This window comes from Hylobates moloch, unplaced genomic scaffold (genome assembly GCF_009828535.3).
Source record: "Hylobates moloch isolate HMO894 unplaced genomic scaffold, HMol_V3 SCAFFOLD_2, whole genome shotgun sequence".
Lineage (NCBI taxonomy): Eukaryota > Metazoa > Chordata > Mammalia > Primates > Hylobatidae > Hylobates > Hylobates moloch.
In genome coordinates, this window is record NW_026652277.1 from 88303079 (window position 1) to 88321164 (window position 18086).

Consider the following 18086-nt stretch of genomic DNA (forward strand, 5'->3'; position numbering starts at 1 on the left):
TCCGCCTCTCAGGCTCAAGCAATTCTCCTGCTTCAGCCTCCCAAGTAGCTGGGATTACAGACACACGCCACTTCCGCCCAGCTAATTTTTGTATTTTCAGTAGAGATGGGGTTTCACCATGTTTGCCAGGCTGGTTTCAAACTCCTGACCGCAAGTGATCCATCCGCCTCGGCCTCCCAAAGTGCTGGGATTACGGGCATGAGCCACTGCGCCCGGCCTTTATGGGCAGCTTGACTCTAAATAATGTCTTTCACCAAATTTCAAAATTTTGGGCCATTAAATTTCAAACACCCCCCCTCCCCCCAGCTCCATTCTGTCTGTGTTTTCCTTCTAGGAATCTGATTACATATGTGTTAGATCTTCTGTCATTGTCCTATAGATCTCCAAGACACTGATAGTTTTAAAAATTATAAAAAACCTTTGTCCTTCAGACTGGATAATATCTGTTAATCTAAGTTTACAGATTCTTCTGTCATGTCCAGTTTGCTGTTAAGTCCATCTAGTCAGATTTTTATTTTCAAAATTGCATCTTTTATTTCAAGAATTTTGATTCGTTTTTAAAGTTTCTATTTTTTTGCTGATATTCTTTATATTTTCACTAATATAAGCATATTTTGTTTCATTTCAGTGAACAGAGTTATAAAATCTGCTTTAAAATTCATGTCTGCTAATTTTATCATCTAGATCACTTTGAAATTGATCTTTTTCCTTTTTTTTCTTGAGAGATAGGATCTCACTCTGTCACCCAGACTGGAGTACAGTGGTCTGATCATGGCTCCTTGTGGCCTCAACTTCTTGGGCTCAAGTGATCCTCCGTGTGCCTATTGTCTGAGTAGCTGGGACAATAAACACATGACAACATACCTGGCTAATTTTTAAATTTTTTGTAGAGATGGGGTACCACTATGTTACTTAGGCTGGTCTCAAATTCCTGGGCTCAAGTGATCCTCTCACCTTGGCTTCTCAAAGTTCTGGGATTATAGGCATGGGCCATTGTGCTCAGCTGAATTGATCTTGGCTCATTGTCTTGTCTCTTGAAAATGAGCATTTTCCTTGTTCTTAATATGTTGGGCAATTTTGCATTGTGTTGTGGACTCTGTAGAATGTTTTGTAGTTAAGACTCGTTTCTCCTGTGTATCTCCAAAGAGTGTTAATATTTTAAGTGGAAAATTAACTTTGTCAAACTCGTACTGTACATGCTTTCTCTTGGCCAGCAGCTGAAATCTCAGCTCATTCTTCTTGTCCTTAGCTGAGGTACTTAGAGTCTCTGCCTCATTCATGTATAGTTCAGGGACTTGGGTAGAGTTCATAAACAGAATTCAGGCCTCTCCCTTTCTGGCTCTCTTTTTTCTCAGATTCCTTCCACACTTTCCAGGTTCTGTGGTCACTCTGAATTCCATTCTCTGATTCTTCAGGCCAGAAAGATTGCTTTCTATTAGAATTTTAGCCACCCTGTGCAGTGCTGACTTTAGCCTGCCCTCAGGCTAAAATCTGTAACAATGGGAAACTCATCCTCTTCTAGTCCTTCCAAGTTTTAATTCTTACAGAATCTTCTTGCTTTTGTTCACTTTCCAGTGACTTCGGGTCTTTTTTTTGTTCGTTTTACTTTATTTTGTCCAGAGATTACAAGTAAATATGAGTTCTTATTTTTGAAAAGGTTGGTCCTGATAGGTTCTTACTTGGCCATCTGAGACGTATCTCATATAGTATCTTAGTGGGCTTGAGCCCATTTCCCCACATTGTAACCTGATCATTTTGTTTACTTTTCTTATTCTCAGTCTCTCTTCCTCACACATGCTTCCTAAACTGCCTGCATTTAAGAGTTTATCATGGGCCAATTTAATGGTGACATAAATTAAGATATACCTTTATTAAATCATTTGGACAGTCAAATACATTATTTAATTTAATCCTCCCAACAGGTCTAAAAAGTGTGCTTTGTGAGAAGGATTTAAATATTATCTCTATTTTACTGAGTTTCATTGTGATTGTATCTTGCATATGATACTAAGTTTAGTAAGTGGCAGAATCCAACTTTAAAACCAGATGTGTCTGATTCTAAAATCTTATAGTACTGTGTGTTTTGGGCTAGTTACTTTATGTTTTTTATCCTTGTTTTCACATATGTAAAATGGGGATGATATAGCAATGAAATATAGAATTATATGTCAGTTAAATGAGATATTGTGAATACATGATATAGTGCAAACAAAATAGTGAGTATTTATGTCAGCTTTCATTGTATAACAACCTCGAATTCTCAGTGGTTTACAAGAATAAATATTTATTTCTTGTCTCCGGTTCATGTTGTCAACTACTGGTTGGATGCTATGAATCTATGCAGACTTGCAGGCTGAGTCTGCTCCATATATCTCCTTATTTTGGAACATGAACTAAAGGACAGCCTCACGTGCAACATGCCTTTCTTATGGCAGAGGGCACAGGAACTAGAGTACTTTTGGAGTCTTGTAATCTCTCTAAAAGCCTGTGTTCAGAAATGATATACAGCAAATATTCCATTGGTGAAAGCAATTCACATGTCCAAGCCCCAAATCAGTGGGCTGGGGAAATATATTTTATTCACAAAGGAGGGAATGAATAATTGCAAACAATAACATAATCTACCACAGTTATAATCATGATGTTTTGCTTCTACAATACCACAGTTACTATTTTCCAATAACTGGAGCAGAAGGTGGATCATAAAAAGGATATGGCTACTTGAAACGGCAAAAGTACAAAGGACTATTTTATTACATGCCAAGATAAGAGTTCAGATAAGATCTGCTGTGGGCATTTAGAAAGAGTTAGTGTGAGCCACAAGGACTAGGAAAAGTCTCATGAATGAGAGATAGCTTGATCTGGGTCTTGAGAGATGATTCGAATTTAAATAAAAGTCATTTGAAGCAGCTATAGCAAAATGAGCAAAGGTACAGGGTTGGATTAATTTGATCCTGTTATTGGGGTGATTTTGCAGGGAGGATCATTGGAAGCAGGCTGGAGAGACTGAATATGAGGCAGGAGATAAAAAGGAGACCTTAACAAATTTTAAACAAGATTCACAATCAAAAAGTTATGTTTTAGGAAGATTGTCCTGGCAATTCTGTAGGAGGGAAGATGGGCGGCAGGGAGTATTTCTCCAGTGTAATACACAACAACCATTCTTCTTTTATGTAAGTTGTACACTGGCTCTGTGAGACGAGCATATCACAAAAATGTGGTGAGCATGACAAATATTTCCTCAATGCATACTTGACTCCCACTGGTAAGAAAACTTAAATTGTCTTACTTGTTTTTCTCAAAATCTCCTGCGTGACTAAATAAAGAGCATGCTTTGGTAGGAGACAATACTTCCCACACAGAAACATAATTAAAGCAACATATCAGATAGACTGGATGGTCAATAAAACATTACAAACTGGAGGAAAATATTTTTGCACTATCCTTTTTTATTTTGCTTTTGAACTAATCAAGGAAAGACAATTTGACCACAATTTTCTTTTGTGCACTTAAAAGTAGAGAAAAGATTTCTAGAATTTTCCATCTTTGAATTTTTTTAGCAAAATACAATGCCCAGAAGCTTTTGGAAGGCAGTGACAGTGGCTGTGGTAAGAATTTCCATCCATTATTTTATCCCATTATTTCTCTGATTTTTTATTGTTATTGGTTTTGGTTCATTATTGACCTGTGATAAATATTTATTATGCAATGCTACTCTATTTTGGATTTGAAAATTAGTAACATAAGTTTGAATGAGATGATTTGATTTTCAGAACTGTATTTATGACTTAGCTAAGTGGAAAAATGCTCAACAGTAATGTATGCATTTATCAACCCTTAAATCAATCACCTAAAAAATTAAGATTTTTTTTCAGATCTATTGGGCCATCATTATTTATATCATGAGGACTATATTGCTTCATAATTAATATGATATTGAAACTAGATATCACAGGATGAAAAGCACTTAGAAATATATGTAGAGTAACATCTGGAATCTTGGAGAGTAAAATCGAGGAAGAGAGAAGGGACTTAATATTTACCTTTTCTTCCATGCCAGACACTGTAAAGTGCTATACTCACTTGTTAGAATAACCATTCAATATAGTTGTTGCTGTTATTATCCTCATCTCGCGTATGAGGAAACTCAGTCTCTCCAAGGTGAAGAAAGCTACTCAAGGCCTCATAGTTAATAGTGGGTAAAGCTGGTGTTCAACCTAGATGGGTTTGACTCTAATATCCAATCCCCTTCCATTACATAATGTTGTCTCTACACATTGCTCTGTGCTCATATTTCCTAATCTTTTGTCAAAGGGAGATGGATTCCACGTAGAACCTAGAATTTCTGTTTTAGTTAATGGATGGTCTATATATCAGTGGTCCATGATTTTCAGAAGTTCAAATTTAAAAAAAAATTAGTACTATAAACAAGGAAATTAAATTTATAATTTGGTGCTTAAAATGTATACTTATATAAAAACAATTTTATTACAATAATAAAAACTTAAAAAAATTCAGATAGCACCATAAATCATCTCTTAGTTTTCCATGTTGTCTTTTAGTTTTTGTCCATGTGCACACACAATTTGGTAAGAGTTATGTTCTTTAATTAAACATTTTAGTAACTATACACTATTTCACTAGGTGGACATATCATCATTGATTAGGCCATTCCTGTAATGTTTGAAACTTGTTTTCAATTTTCTGCTACACTGTAATAAACATTTAAATTCATGTAGTGCTTTTCGTATTTTATATAATTTCTGTGGAATAAATTTCTGGTAGATATTGGGTCAAAGAGCAGCAAAATAAAAAATTAATACAAAATGTTCTACTTACAATTTTTAAGCTTAATGAAATAGAAAATATTATCATATTGAAATGCTGTTGTGTCAGGGGTTCCCAGTACAACTCTCAGGCTTGATGATTCTCTGGAAGGACTCATGGAACTCAGAAAAGCTGTTATAGTCATGATTATGGTTTATTACAGTGAAAGAGTGTAGATTAAAATGAGCAATGGGAAAAGGTGCATAGCTGAAACCTAGGAGAAACCAGGAACAAGCTTCCCGGTGTTGTCTAGTAGTGAAGTTGCAGGGGGGATGCACTTAATTCACTCAGTAATGACCTGTGACAATATGTGCGGAGTATTGTGAACCAGAGAAGTTCCCTTGAGGCTTAGTATCCAGGACTTTTTGGGGGGTCAGTCACATAGGTATGTAGTGCCCATGTAATTGACCTTAGCTACTCAATCTCCAGCCCCCTAAAGGCTGGAGGCATGCAATGGCTCCAATACAGAATGGCTCAAGGTATGAGGCATGCAAAAGCATTCTTATCAGACAGGATATTGCAAGGACTCAGAAGTTCTCTCCCAGGACCAGGTCAAGAGCCATTTCTTTTTTTGGATTGTGCAGTTTGAGCAGCCAAAGCCTGTTGAGCTAACTCCTTATTACACATTGGTGTAGAAATAGTTCAAGAAGGATTGAAAAATCATGATGTTGCAATGTTTAAAAGGCTTGGAAGATTAATTAGTTCAAACTTCACTTTTTTATAGCCTGAGTAACTGTGGCTCAGAGCAGCTAAATTATTACCCAGTCACACAGCTAGTTAGTGATAGACAAAATGTATGAGGATTAAGTGGAAGGTTTTCAATGACCTTCCACTTAAAGTCATTGTGTAGGTTTACTGTTAAAATCTTTTTTCCTATTAAAATGCTACCTTATTTGTTCTCAGCTTTTTAGAGTGTAGAAATACCACCTATAATGCATGGTTAAAATGTGGATACCCATGGCCCAACTTCAGAGATTCTTCTTTGGTAAATTTGGGTGGGATGTAGGAATTTCCAGTTTTTAACAAAGTACCCAGGTGATTTCTGATACTGGTCAGCCGAGGACCACACTTTGAAAAACATTGTTACACACTGATGACTGATAAATCTTCCTACAACCCAGATTAAATTATGCCATTGTGTTTTTAAAAGAAAAGTCATTGGCTCTTCACTTTCTGCCTAATTAAGTACCACTTTCTTCGGCCCGTCATTTCACTAACTTCCACATTCTAGCCCCAAGTACCTTTCCTCTCGCTATTCGCTGAAGCCCCCAGCAGAATTGACTTTGTGCACTTCCCTGAGTGGTTTGTGTGTAATTTTACTCTTATAATTTGTTCCTGTTGTAACTGTAATGCTTACTTCTTGTTTTTGTCTGCCTAGCTTTTTTTCCCCACTCCTTTCTTCTCCGGGAGTCTGCCTCTGTCTCACTCCATGTGGTTCTGGGGTGGGTGGGTATGTAGGAGATGGAAAGATTCTCTCAGGCTAGTAATATTTGGACTCATGGAATATGCATGGTTTAAATTAGCATTTGGAGGATGAATACGACTTTGAGAGGAGGAAGACATAGTGAGTTGTGTCTGATGGATGGGAAGGAGTATGTGGTGCAAAATGAAGAAATGTACTTTCAGGCCAATTGTGGTGTAGGTACTTAGAAATTTTGGTCAGATGAGATGGGTCAGGAGAAAGATTGGAGCTTCAGAAATAGAAAGCATTAATATGACAAGATGGTGTGTCCTATATTTTCTATTAAAATTTCTGATTTGCAAATGAGAAAGATGAAAGCCTGTTATTCAACAGAAGGAATTCTGCAAACTGTAATTTTGAGCACTGGAGTGCTGGTCACCTCTGGATCCTGACTTTGCTTGCCACCTCCCTTATAGTCCTGATGATCCTCGTTTCCTTTTTCATGGGCAGAGATAAGAGTTTATTGGTGCCTTCTATTATTCTTCCAATGAATTGATACGGTGTAAACTTTATATACTGTTCCCCTAGGGACCTTTTTTAAATGTCGTTAAAAAAAACCACATTGAATATTGACGGTTTATTTCCTGTTCTCTTGACTTAACAATTTTCTTGCTGATTTGGGGGAGGATACAAGAAAGTATGGGGAACAAAGAAAGTGAATATTTAAAAAATATTTTCTCTCACTCAGAATGGGACAATTTTCTCCAATGGCTCAAAGATGACATTAAACATCTAATACCTGGTTTTCTAATTCCAAATCTCATCTTCTTCCAAGAGGGGAGAGTGATTAATGATACTCAATTGGGATGTTAAAGCATGATATGTTGTTAAAAATAACCAATACTACTATTTTTTTGCCTTTGAATTTTTGCATTATTAGAGAATATTTGACCATAATAAAACAGAGCTATTTATGTTTCAAAAAATTGATGTTTTGTGTTGCGAGGTTTGGGATTCTACAGTCTTTGGGTAGGTGATCTATTTGTCTGGCAAGTAATGTCTTCTTTTAATTTGGCATTTGGAGTGCCAGGCTGGTGCAAAGATATTCTCATATCAGACTATCAGACTAAAATTATGCTGTGTGGAGAAAGAGAGCCACCAGGTAGCGCTCAAGTACTATTCATCAATGTTAGAACATGCATATGTGGTCAGGTTAGTGTATGATGAAGCAACCAATTTTGCTGAAAAAATAAAAGTACTTAATTTTAAGAACTTTTTCTCATATATGGATGAATTCTAATATAGAACCACAAACTCCGTTGTTAACATCTATTGAAACTAAGATAAAATTTTATTGCTTATCTGCCATGAATACATAGTTTTCTCTTGCACACTGCAAAACAAGATTGGAATTCATAATTATCTTATTGACCAGGTGCTTGAAAATGTATATCAATACGTAGTGCCTAAAAATCTTCTGTCAGAAAAATGGCCAGAACTCCCATGCAAAGAGGAAAAAGTTTGCATACAGGGTTACTGTGCTGTGAGATGCACTTCTCCCTGGGGTTTCTCTGGAGGGGCCTCCTCTTCACCCCAGAGGGTGTCTGACTTTGCAAATCCCTTCCAAAAATATGGAAAATGATAAACATTCATACCACTTTTCTAAAAAGATTATATCCTTATTACTAAATTTTTCTAAGTACTTTAATATAGCATTTGAATATACTGAAGAAAAATGTGTAGTTTCTAAATGTAATTAAAACTTCTTAGATCTATGCTGAATTAATACTTACAGAAAATACCTAACATGGTGATTTGAAAGCATAAAATCAAAATATAATTGTTATTTTAATGTTAGTTTTATGCTTGTATTATGTGAAATTCTAAACATGCAAAAGAAAAGAGAATAATACAGTTGATCCTTTGATAATGGGGGTTTGAACTGCATGGATCCACTTACACAGAAATTGTTTCGATTAAACACATGTCTCAATGGATGGAAAATGTGCCTATGTGGGGTGACTTTTTGCTTACAGGGGGTCCACAGGGCTGACTGTGGGTCTTGAGTATATGTGGATTTTGGTATACTCAACAGTCCTGGAGCCAATCCCCTGCATATGCATGTACTCATCACTGAACTTCAGTAATTACCAATATTCTGCATCACTGTTTCATCTATACTCTTCAAGCTTATTTTTTCTGAAGTATTTTTAAGTAACAAGAGATCATATCATTTTACCTGTGAATATTTGTTTGTATTGCCAATAGATGAGAACTTCAAAAAAACAAACCCACATAATCACAATACTGCTATTCCATTACCCAAGCACTTGATATGTAACTTTGTTTTAAAGCTCAATCAGGCAGTATGCCATCCTCCGTAAGAAAATATTTGTCTTGAGAGTTTGAAATAAGAATATGCTGTAGAATGTTGAATAAATATTGTTTTTAAAAAATAAGTGTCTGGGCGTGGTGGTTCATACCTGTAATCCCAGCACTTTGGGAGGCTGAGGCAGGCGGATCACCTGAGGTCAGGAGTTTGAGACCAGCCTGGACAACATGGTGAAACCTTGTCTCTACTAAAAATACAAAAATTAGCCAGGCATGGTTGCGTGCACCTATAGTCCCAGCTACTTGGGAGGCTGAGGCAGGAGAATCGCTTGAACCTGGGAGGCGGAGTTTGCAGTGAGCCAGGATCACGCCACTGCACTCTAGCCTGGGCGACAGAATGAGACTCCGTCTCAAAAAAAAAAAAAAAAAAGTAAAAGATTTTTAAGATAAAATGTATTAGATATATATTCTACATTTCATTATTTAATTAAGCCTTAGGTATCTCATGTGTGGATCATTGGACAAATGAAAAACCAAATACATTTCTCGAGATAGGTGAGATCTTAAGTTAGATAAGTGCATATTTCCAATGTGCATACTTCTGTTTATAAGTTAGATAAGTGCATAGCCCTAATGTGCATGTTTCTGTTTTATTGCCGTTGTCTGAATAAATATCATGAATATGGCTACATTAGCTAAACTCTGCCTGCTGTGAGACTTAAGACTTTTTGATGTGCAGCTCTGTTTATTTTGGCTTGCTTTCTTTTTCAGACTTTATGTGATGTAACGTTCCCTATAAAAGTCTGACATCAATAAGGATAGGAACTGACTCGTTACATTTTCTGAAGATAATCAGAGTTTTTAGGCTTTTAGTATTCTCCTCCATGCCCATCCATATTGACAGATTGCTTCAGCCAAGGCAGGCGTGACCACAGAGTTCGTTTACCTCAAATAGCCAAAGCTTAAGATCATGCCGCAGAGTTCAGCTAAGACCAAGAGAGGAATGCAGTTGCCTAGCCTGAATGTGAGTGATATTGCGTATCCTTTTAGGAATGTAATGTTTAGATTATATCTAGTGGCGGTGAAGAGTAAACAGACAGCGTTTTTTCCTGTAATTCCTTGTAATACTTCCATATTATTTACAATATCATTATTTTAACCCAGTGTATTGCTTGTGTGTGACAACTTTGAAGGATTTTTCCTGCCAGACTATTAACTTAAAATATAAAAGAATGCATGGAAAAAATTGCTTGTTGGATTAAATTGCTAATCCAATAAGGATAAAGATTTTGACTATCCTGTCTGTATGCCTGCTTTTCTTTATAAAGAATTAAAAAGCATAGGACAAGTGACTTTGTTTCATCAAATATCTCTGAATCTTATCTATTAACTAATTTATGAAATACTTAAACCAAACTTCTATTAGGTAGATAAATTGAATTCTTTGTTCAAATTCAGAAATTCCCCAGCACTTTAAACCTTATGAATTATTTATACTTTGATAAGTATTCACCTATTTTTTTTTTCTCCATGCAAGTCTTGATAGGGAAGTGAGTAGAGCTGGGTTCTTATCTGAAATTATATAAATATAAAATGTATATATACACACATACAGGCCATCTTAAAAAGCAGATTTATTCAACAGAGTTAGTTCCAGTTAGGTTTTGGCTAACTAATCTAAATAATACTAATCAAATTTGTATTAGCAAATGGCCTTAATGTGCCTCTTTTTGCTTGTTCAGGCATAAAAAAATGTTCTGCTTAACAAAAAGTGTTATCAGAGGTATTTTGTATAAAACGTTATAGGCTAATGTAGAGTTGATTGATTTTATCTAATTTCCCTGAAATGTATCTTCCAATCAAAAAACTTCCAACATAACCATCTATTGAAAATTCCAACAGTAGAAAATGGAAAACTTCCACCTCTGTTAAAAGGATCTACTTTTTTCAAAGATGCAGAAACTTCAGAGTGAGATAGTACTGGGTATGCATTCTAGTTCTGACACTGACCTTGGTTAAGCTACTTACTTTCTCAGAAATCCAATTTCCTCATCCATTAAAAGAGCTTAATACTACCTAATAATAATGGCTATACTGTTTTTTTTGTTTGTTTGTTTTGTTTTTTTAGACAGGGTTTCACTGTTACCCAGGCAGGAGTGCAGTGGCATGATCTTGGCTCACTGCCACCTCGACCTCCTAGGCTCAGGTAATCCTCCCACCTCAGCCTCCTGAGTAGCTGGGACCACAGGTATGCACAAGCACACTTGGCTAATTTTTTTTTTTTTTGAGAGGGAGTCTCGCTCTCTCACCCTGGCTGGAGTGCAGTGGTATGATCTTGGCTCACTGCAACCTCTGCCTCCACCCGGCTAATTTTTGTGTTTTTTGTAGAGATGGGGTCTTGCCATATTGCCCAGGCTGGTCTTGAAATAACAATACCTTTTAATAACAAGTAATTTAATTTTTTATTTTAATAGCTATATTTTATTGAACCCTGTGCAAACATTGTGCTACTGCAGAAGACATGTTAGTGCCCATTCCACTTTCTTTGGGCCTTTCATGGTGCTCCAGTGAAACCCTAACTGCCAGTATGTGCGTCTCTGTGCCTCAGTGTTTTCCTTCCAGCTCTGACTAGGTATAGACTAAAGTGCTAAGTAATTCATATCCCCAGGAGCAGCCCTCAACTAATGACCTCACCCCTTTGTTGGTGCATAAATATCACAGTTACCTCAACCCTTGGGTGGAATAATTTCTAAGGTATATTCTTTGCACTATTTTCCCAAAGTTTTCTTACAAAATTAAGCTCCAGTTGCCCCTTGTGGTAGCTGCTTTATCCATGTCCTCTTTATTGGTTCTGTTGCTCAATTAGTTTTTCTGCTTCTTTAACATATTCTCTGAAATACCCAAATTTACTAACTTCAAATTTTTGCCTTGTGGTCTGCTTCTGGGAAAACTCAAATTAAGACAGCCAGCTACTTTATACTTCACCATCTCAGCTTAAAACCATTCTCCTGGCCAGGCACAGTGGGTCATGCCTGCAATCCCAGCACTTTGGGAGGCCAAGGAAGGCAGATCACTTAATCCCAGAACTTTGGGAGGCCGAGGAAGGCGGATCACTTGAGTTCAAGACCAGCCTGGGCAACAAGGCCATATCTAATTGCAAGGGACTTTAGGAAATGCCAGCTACCTGGGTAATCAGGTACCTAACTATAATTCTATTATTATAGGAAAAGGGAAGATGGGTTTTTGTAGACACCAGCACTCTCTACCACATCTTTGTAGTAGAGTATGTATTTTTGGCTCCTTGTGAACCTCACTAAGTGCAGACAAGGGGACAGAATATGAAACTATCAATCTGTCTGGCATCTTTTATGCAAATCAAGTCACAGAGCTTTTACATACTAATGATAATATCTTGGATTTCACCTCATCTCTGTTACCCAACCATATACTTACCTAGAAAAATATACCTTCTCCCCTCATATTTTTATACATTTGTATACAACATCTTGATTTATATCTTGATTTATCAGTAATGAATATTTAGATAGAGACTTGCCTAATCTCTTGTGTATGTCTATTCTACTTTTTACTGAATAACTTCTATTGCTTCACTGGTTGGAGAAAGAGAAGTGAAATGGGAATGAATGAAAGTCATTGCAGGGAGTCTAACACTTCCATACATAATAACTTCCTAAAAACAATTTTATAAAGTAAAATGTTAGAAAGTTGCTGGTGTGCTGATATCTGTTCTCAGACATGTTAGAAATAGTATATCATCTCTAAGTATATTTCAAGCAAATACTATATTTATTTATGTATTTATTTTTGTATTTGGGCAAAGCAGATGGTAATTAATGACTTTCAAAAGTAGGAGGCCTGGGGCCAGGGGCCTCTGTTGCCTGTTCCTTGCCTTAAGGATGGTCCACATTCCTGGGGGTCTGTTACCCTTCTGTAGCTACCTGGGAAGATTGTTGTGCAGTCCGTACTATTTTACTCAAGTATCAGGTCTCAATAAGTTTCCAGACCAGGAATGAGGGAAGAGGTCTTTTGCCATCCAACTATTATACCACTATCTGATGCATGTGCAACTCGTGGTAAGGCTCCCCATATACTATCTGCTTGAGGCTTATTTGGAAATAAAGAAAGGAGAGGATGTTGGGGTAGGAGGGTAAGTTGTGTTAGGGGCACCATGGGAAAAAGCAGGTTTTTACCCATAGTTTCTGGCTGGGGGTATGGGGAGCTCAAGAGAGGATCAGAGAGGTAGGGCCTAGGTTTGCTACAGTGGACTTGTAATGGTTAATTTTGTCACTTGACTGGGCTGAAGAATTCACAGATAGCTGGTAAAACATTATTTTTGGGTGTGTCTGTGAGACTGTTTCTGGAAGAGATTAGCATTTGAATTGGTAGACTGAATATAAGAAGGTCATCCTCACCAATTAGATGATGGGTGGGCATCATTTAATTCATTGAGGGCCCAAGCAGAACAATAAGGCCAAGGAAGGATGAATTTACTCTCTCTCTGTTTGAGCTGGGACATCTGTCCTCTCCTGCCCTTGGTCATTTGCACTCTTGGTTCCTGGGCCTTCAGACTTCAACTGGGACTTGTGATACCACCGTCTCACCCCACAGTACCCTTCTGCCCCCATTCTTAGGCCTTCAGAGTTAGACTGAATTACAACACTGGCTTTTCTGGTTCTCCACCTTACAGGTGGCAGGTTGTGGAACTTCTTGGCCTCCATAATTGCATGAGTCCTTTTCTATTTTATATATATCCTATTGTTTCCATTTCTTTAGAGAACTCTGACTAATACAGATATTGGTACCAACAGTGGTTCCAGAGGAAAAGAATTTTAAGAATAAGTTTTCTGGGTAGGTCAAGGACTTCTAGAATTGGCTTTCTAACCTGATTAAAGTTGCTAATACTTGATTTCCAGTCGTAAAGAGAACACTTACAGTTCCATGGCATGAACTGTTAATAGAGCTTTGCAAAATATCTGCATTGCTTACTCTTAATCAACCGATTATAAGAAGCAGGGAGATAAGTGACTCTCTATATAGTACTTTTAAACATTTTTTTGTAAATTAAAAAATATAGTGACATTAATTGGTTGCTCCTAATGTCTCTGGACAAAGTGGTGAAAGAAAAGGGTGAGCTCAGATATTTGAATTCCCAGCTGATGCACAGCATAAATGACCTAAAAGCTAAGTATGCCCTGAAAGAGAGCCTTATTTCCTGTAGCTGCAGGGCTGGAATTGCTGAAAATCAATGATAGAACATCATCCTTCCATTGGCTGAATTGCAATGCAAGTGGAATTCCCAGCTTCATAGGGTGTCTAATGTTAAAGTGAGGGTATTAATTGGGAAAGAATGGAATTCCATAAGTGGAGATGGGCCTGTGTGGGAAGATCTTGATGAAGCTGGGGACATTGAGTCTCTAAATTCTGATGAGTCTTCTTTGCCAGTGGAAGAGGTCACCCCATCCCCAGTGGAAGTAGCTTCCCCACCCATAGTAGTGTCAGCCTTTCCACTGCCATCTGAGGGGATTAACCCTGCCTTGCCTGAGGAAATGGTAATGGCTTCCCTAAAGCAGTTGCCACACAAAACAATGTTGATTCTCCTCAGTACCACTCCCCACTGCCAACCACTCTTTGCTTCTAGATTTATTACCAAGAAGTGAAGTGACCTGCATAAGATATTTCTACGTAAGTTTGTTAAACTCAAGCCCTAGCAGGCCCTTGAAGGTGAGGTACAAAGTGTAGAGGAAGTACACTACACTCCAATAAAACTACTTGACTTTTCTAATTTATATAAGCAGAAATCCAGGGAAAATCTGTGGGAATTGATATTAAAGGTGTGAAATAATGGTGGAAATAACATAAAGTTGGATCAGGCCAAATTTATTTATATTGGCCCTCTAAGCAGAGATTCTACATTTATGTTGCAGCTTGGTGAGTTAGAAAGATCTCTAGCCGTTTGTTTGTTTGGCTGAAACATGGACCAAAAGGTAACTCACTGTGAGGAAATCGATATGCCTGACCACCCTTGGTTTAATGTAAAGGAAGGGATTCAAAGACTTAGGGAGATGGGAATGTTAGAGTGGATTTGTTATTTGAGACCTATTCACCCACACTAGGAGGTCCAGAAGACATACTTTTCACCAATACTTTGAAAAAATAAATTTGGCAAGGGACGACCAGCATCCTTGAAGAGCTCAGTGAAATCTGGCCTCTTCTCTGTAGGCCAGATTTTACAGAGGAAACCATAGTCGCTCAATTGGAAATGCCAAATGCAATTGGCATAGTTGGATCCTGGAGTGAGAGGGGCCAAGTGATGGTGCTCAATTGCCAAAGACGGGGTGGGTATAGTTAGTGTAATGAACAGAAGAGTCAAAGCAACAATCAGAACCCTCTGACTTGTTTAGACAGAGGGTGTTGGCTAGTTAATCATGGTGTTTCTAGAAGTGAAATAGATAGGAAGCTTACTAAATTCTTACTTTATCCATATAAGCAGAAAAGTTCCAGGTCAAGTAAACAAAGTCTAATCATAAAAAAAGAGAATCATGGCTCCCCAATCAATTCCCAGATGATGGGGTTCAGGACTCACTACCCCAAAATATAGCTGTAGGAAATCAGAGTATGCCACCCCAAATGTGCCTCTTTGGCATAAGGACTAGTTTAAGCTGTCTATTTTGAGAAACTGCAGATATAGGAGAAGCCTTGAAAACAGAGTAGAAGTTATCATTTTCTAAGATAAATTTATATCCACAAAGAGAATCTCCGTATATAAAATTGTCTCCTCTGCACCAGAAGGAGAGGCATGACTAAATAAAAACTCTTAATGGAGAAGGCATTGACTTAAATCTGGAAAACAAATCTTAACCTTGTTTACTATACTTATTGTAACCTTGTTGTAACCAGCCTTTCCCCACACTCTTATTTTTTTGTTTCAGCAAATGATGATATTTACGTCTGAAGTTTAAACTACTTCTTTGAGATCTACTCTGAAGATTTACTCATTCATCTGGGTTATCTCCCATGTATACAGAAGGTATACATGTTATTAAACTTCTTTTTGTTTTGTTTTTCACTTGTTAATCTGTTTTTCTTTGTTGTTGTTGTTATGGAGAGACCCAGCTAATAACTCATGAAAGGTGAGAGAAAATTATTTTTCCTTTCCTACACAGACTTGAGCCAGTTTACATATCCAAAACCTTTTGAATGAAAGGCAGGCTGGATCCCTTGAGGAAGGATCCTGGCACACCACTAAAAATTTATAGCCTTAATGTTTCTCTTAGCCTTCCCCAAAGGGACCTATGGCCTTTTACCAGGGTAACTGTGCATTGGGGAAAGCAAATAATCAGACATTTTGGGGATTATTGGTCACTGGCTCTGAATTGACACTGATTACAGGAGATCCAAAACATCTCTGTGGCCTTCCAGTCAGAGTAGAGGCTTTTGGAAGTCAGATGATCAATGGAATTGTAGCTCAGGTCCATCTCACGGTGGGTCCTTAAACTCTTTCTGTGGTTATTTCCCCAGTTCCTAGCCTATGGCAGAATCCCCACATCCATTCCCTGATCTATGGAGTAAGGGCCATTATGATGGGAAAGACCACGTGAAAACCATTAGAACTGCCTCTACCTAGGAAAATAGTAAGTCAAAGCAATACTGCATTCCTGGAGAGAATTGCAGAGATTAGTGCCACCATGGACTTGAAAGATGCAGGGGTGATGATTCCCACCACATCCCCATTCAACACTTATATTTGGCCTGTGCAGAAGACAGATGGATATTGGAGAATGACAGTAGACTATTGTAAGCTTAACCAGGTAGTGACTTTGATTACATCTGCTTTGCCAGATGTGGTTTTATTGCTTAAGCAAATTAACACATCTCCTGGTACCTGGTATGCAGCTATTGATATGGTGAATGACTTTTTCTCCCTACCTGTCTACAAGACCCATTAGAAGAAGTTTGCTTTCAGCTGGCAAGGCCAATGATATACCTTGTATATCAGGGGTATATCAGCTCTCCATCTCTATGGCATAATTCAGTTTTTTGGGATCTTGGTGACCTTCCATAAGATATCACACTGGTTCATTACATTGATGACAGTATGCTAAATGGACTTAGTGAGTGAGAGATACTAACTACTCTAGATGTATTTTTAAGACATTTGCATGTCAGAGGGTGGGAAATAAGTCTGACTAAAATTCAGGGCCTTTTACTTCAGTAAAATTTCTGGGGATCCAGTGGTGTGGGGTATATCAAGATATCCCTTTTAAGTTAAGGATAAGTTATTGCATCTGGCCCCTCCTACAATCAAGAAAGAGGCACAATACTTACTAGGCCTATTTGGATTTTAGAGGCAATATATTCCTCGTTTAGATGTGTCACTCCAGCTCATTTACTAAATGGCTCTAACAGTTGCTAGTTTTATAGTGGACCTGTAACAAGACAAGGCTCTGCAACAGGTCCAGGCTACTGTACAAGCTGTTCTGCTACTTGGTCCATATGATCCAGAAGATCCAATGGTGCTTGAAGTGTCAGTGGCAGATAAGAATGCTTTTTGGAGTCTTTGACAGGCTCCTATAGGTGAATCACAGTATAGGCCTTTAGGATTAGTTACCATCATCTGCAGGTAACTGCTCTTTTTGTGAGGGACAGTTTTTGCTGCTACTGGGCCTAGTAGAAACTGAATGCTTTCCGTTGGTCCACCAAGTTACCATGTGACCTGAGCTACCCATTATAAACTGGGTATTATCTGACACACCAAGCAATAAAGTTGGGCATGCACGGCAGCACTCCATCATAAAATGGAAGCAGGCCTTGGAGGTATAAGAAAGTTACATGAAGACGTAGCCCAAATACCCATGGTCCCTACCCCTGCCACATTGCCTTCTCTCTCCCAGCCTGCACCTATGGCCACACGAGGAATTCTCTATGATGAATCAGTTGACCAAGAAAGAGAAGACTTGGGTCTGGTTTATAGATGGCTCTGCATGATGTGCCTGAAAGTGGAGAGCTGCAGCACTGCTGCCCCTCATTGCATATTCCTTAAGGAGAGTGGTGAAGGGAAATCCTGTCAGTGTGCAGAACTTTGGGCAATGCTCCTGATTGTTTACTTTGCTTGGAAGAAGAAATGGCCAGACCTGAGATTATATACCGATTTATGGGCTATACCCAGTGGTTTGGCTGAATGGTCAGGGAATTGGAAGGAACATGATTGGAAAATTGGAGACAAAAATATTTGGGGAAAAAGTATGTGGATAGACCTCTCTGAATGGGCCAAAAAAAGGTGAAAATATTGGTGTTTCATGTGAATGCTCACCAAAGGGTGATCTCAGTAGAGGATGATTTTAAAATCAAGTGGATAGGATGACACATTCTGTAGATAACAGTCAACCTCTTTCCCCAGCCACCACTGTCATAATCCAATAGGCACATGAACAGACTGTTAAGAGTGGCAGGGTTAGAGGGTAAGCATGGGCTCAGCAACATGGATTTCTATTCACCAATGCTAACA

General features: G+C 38.1%; 1 protein-coding gene across 2 annotated transcripts in view; it reads left to right on the forward strand.

Moving 5' to 3' along the window:
- Positions 1-18086, forward strand: part of FILIP1 (filamin A interacting protein 1) — a 259847-nt gene that overhangs the window by 11193 nt on the left and 230568 nt on the right. For both annotated transcript variants that reach the window (XM_058435100.1, XM_058435095.1), the window contains exon 2: positions 3561-3608. In XM_058435100.1, the coding sequence (XP_058291083.1) occupies positions 3570-3608 (39 nt within the window). In that variant the 5' untranslated portion in view covers positions 3561-3569. The remainder of the gene's footprint in view (positions 1-3560; positions 3609-18086) is intronic.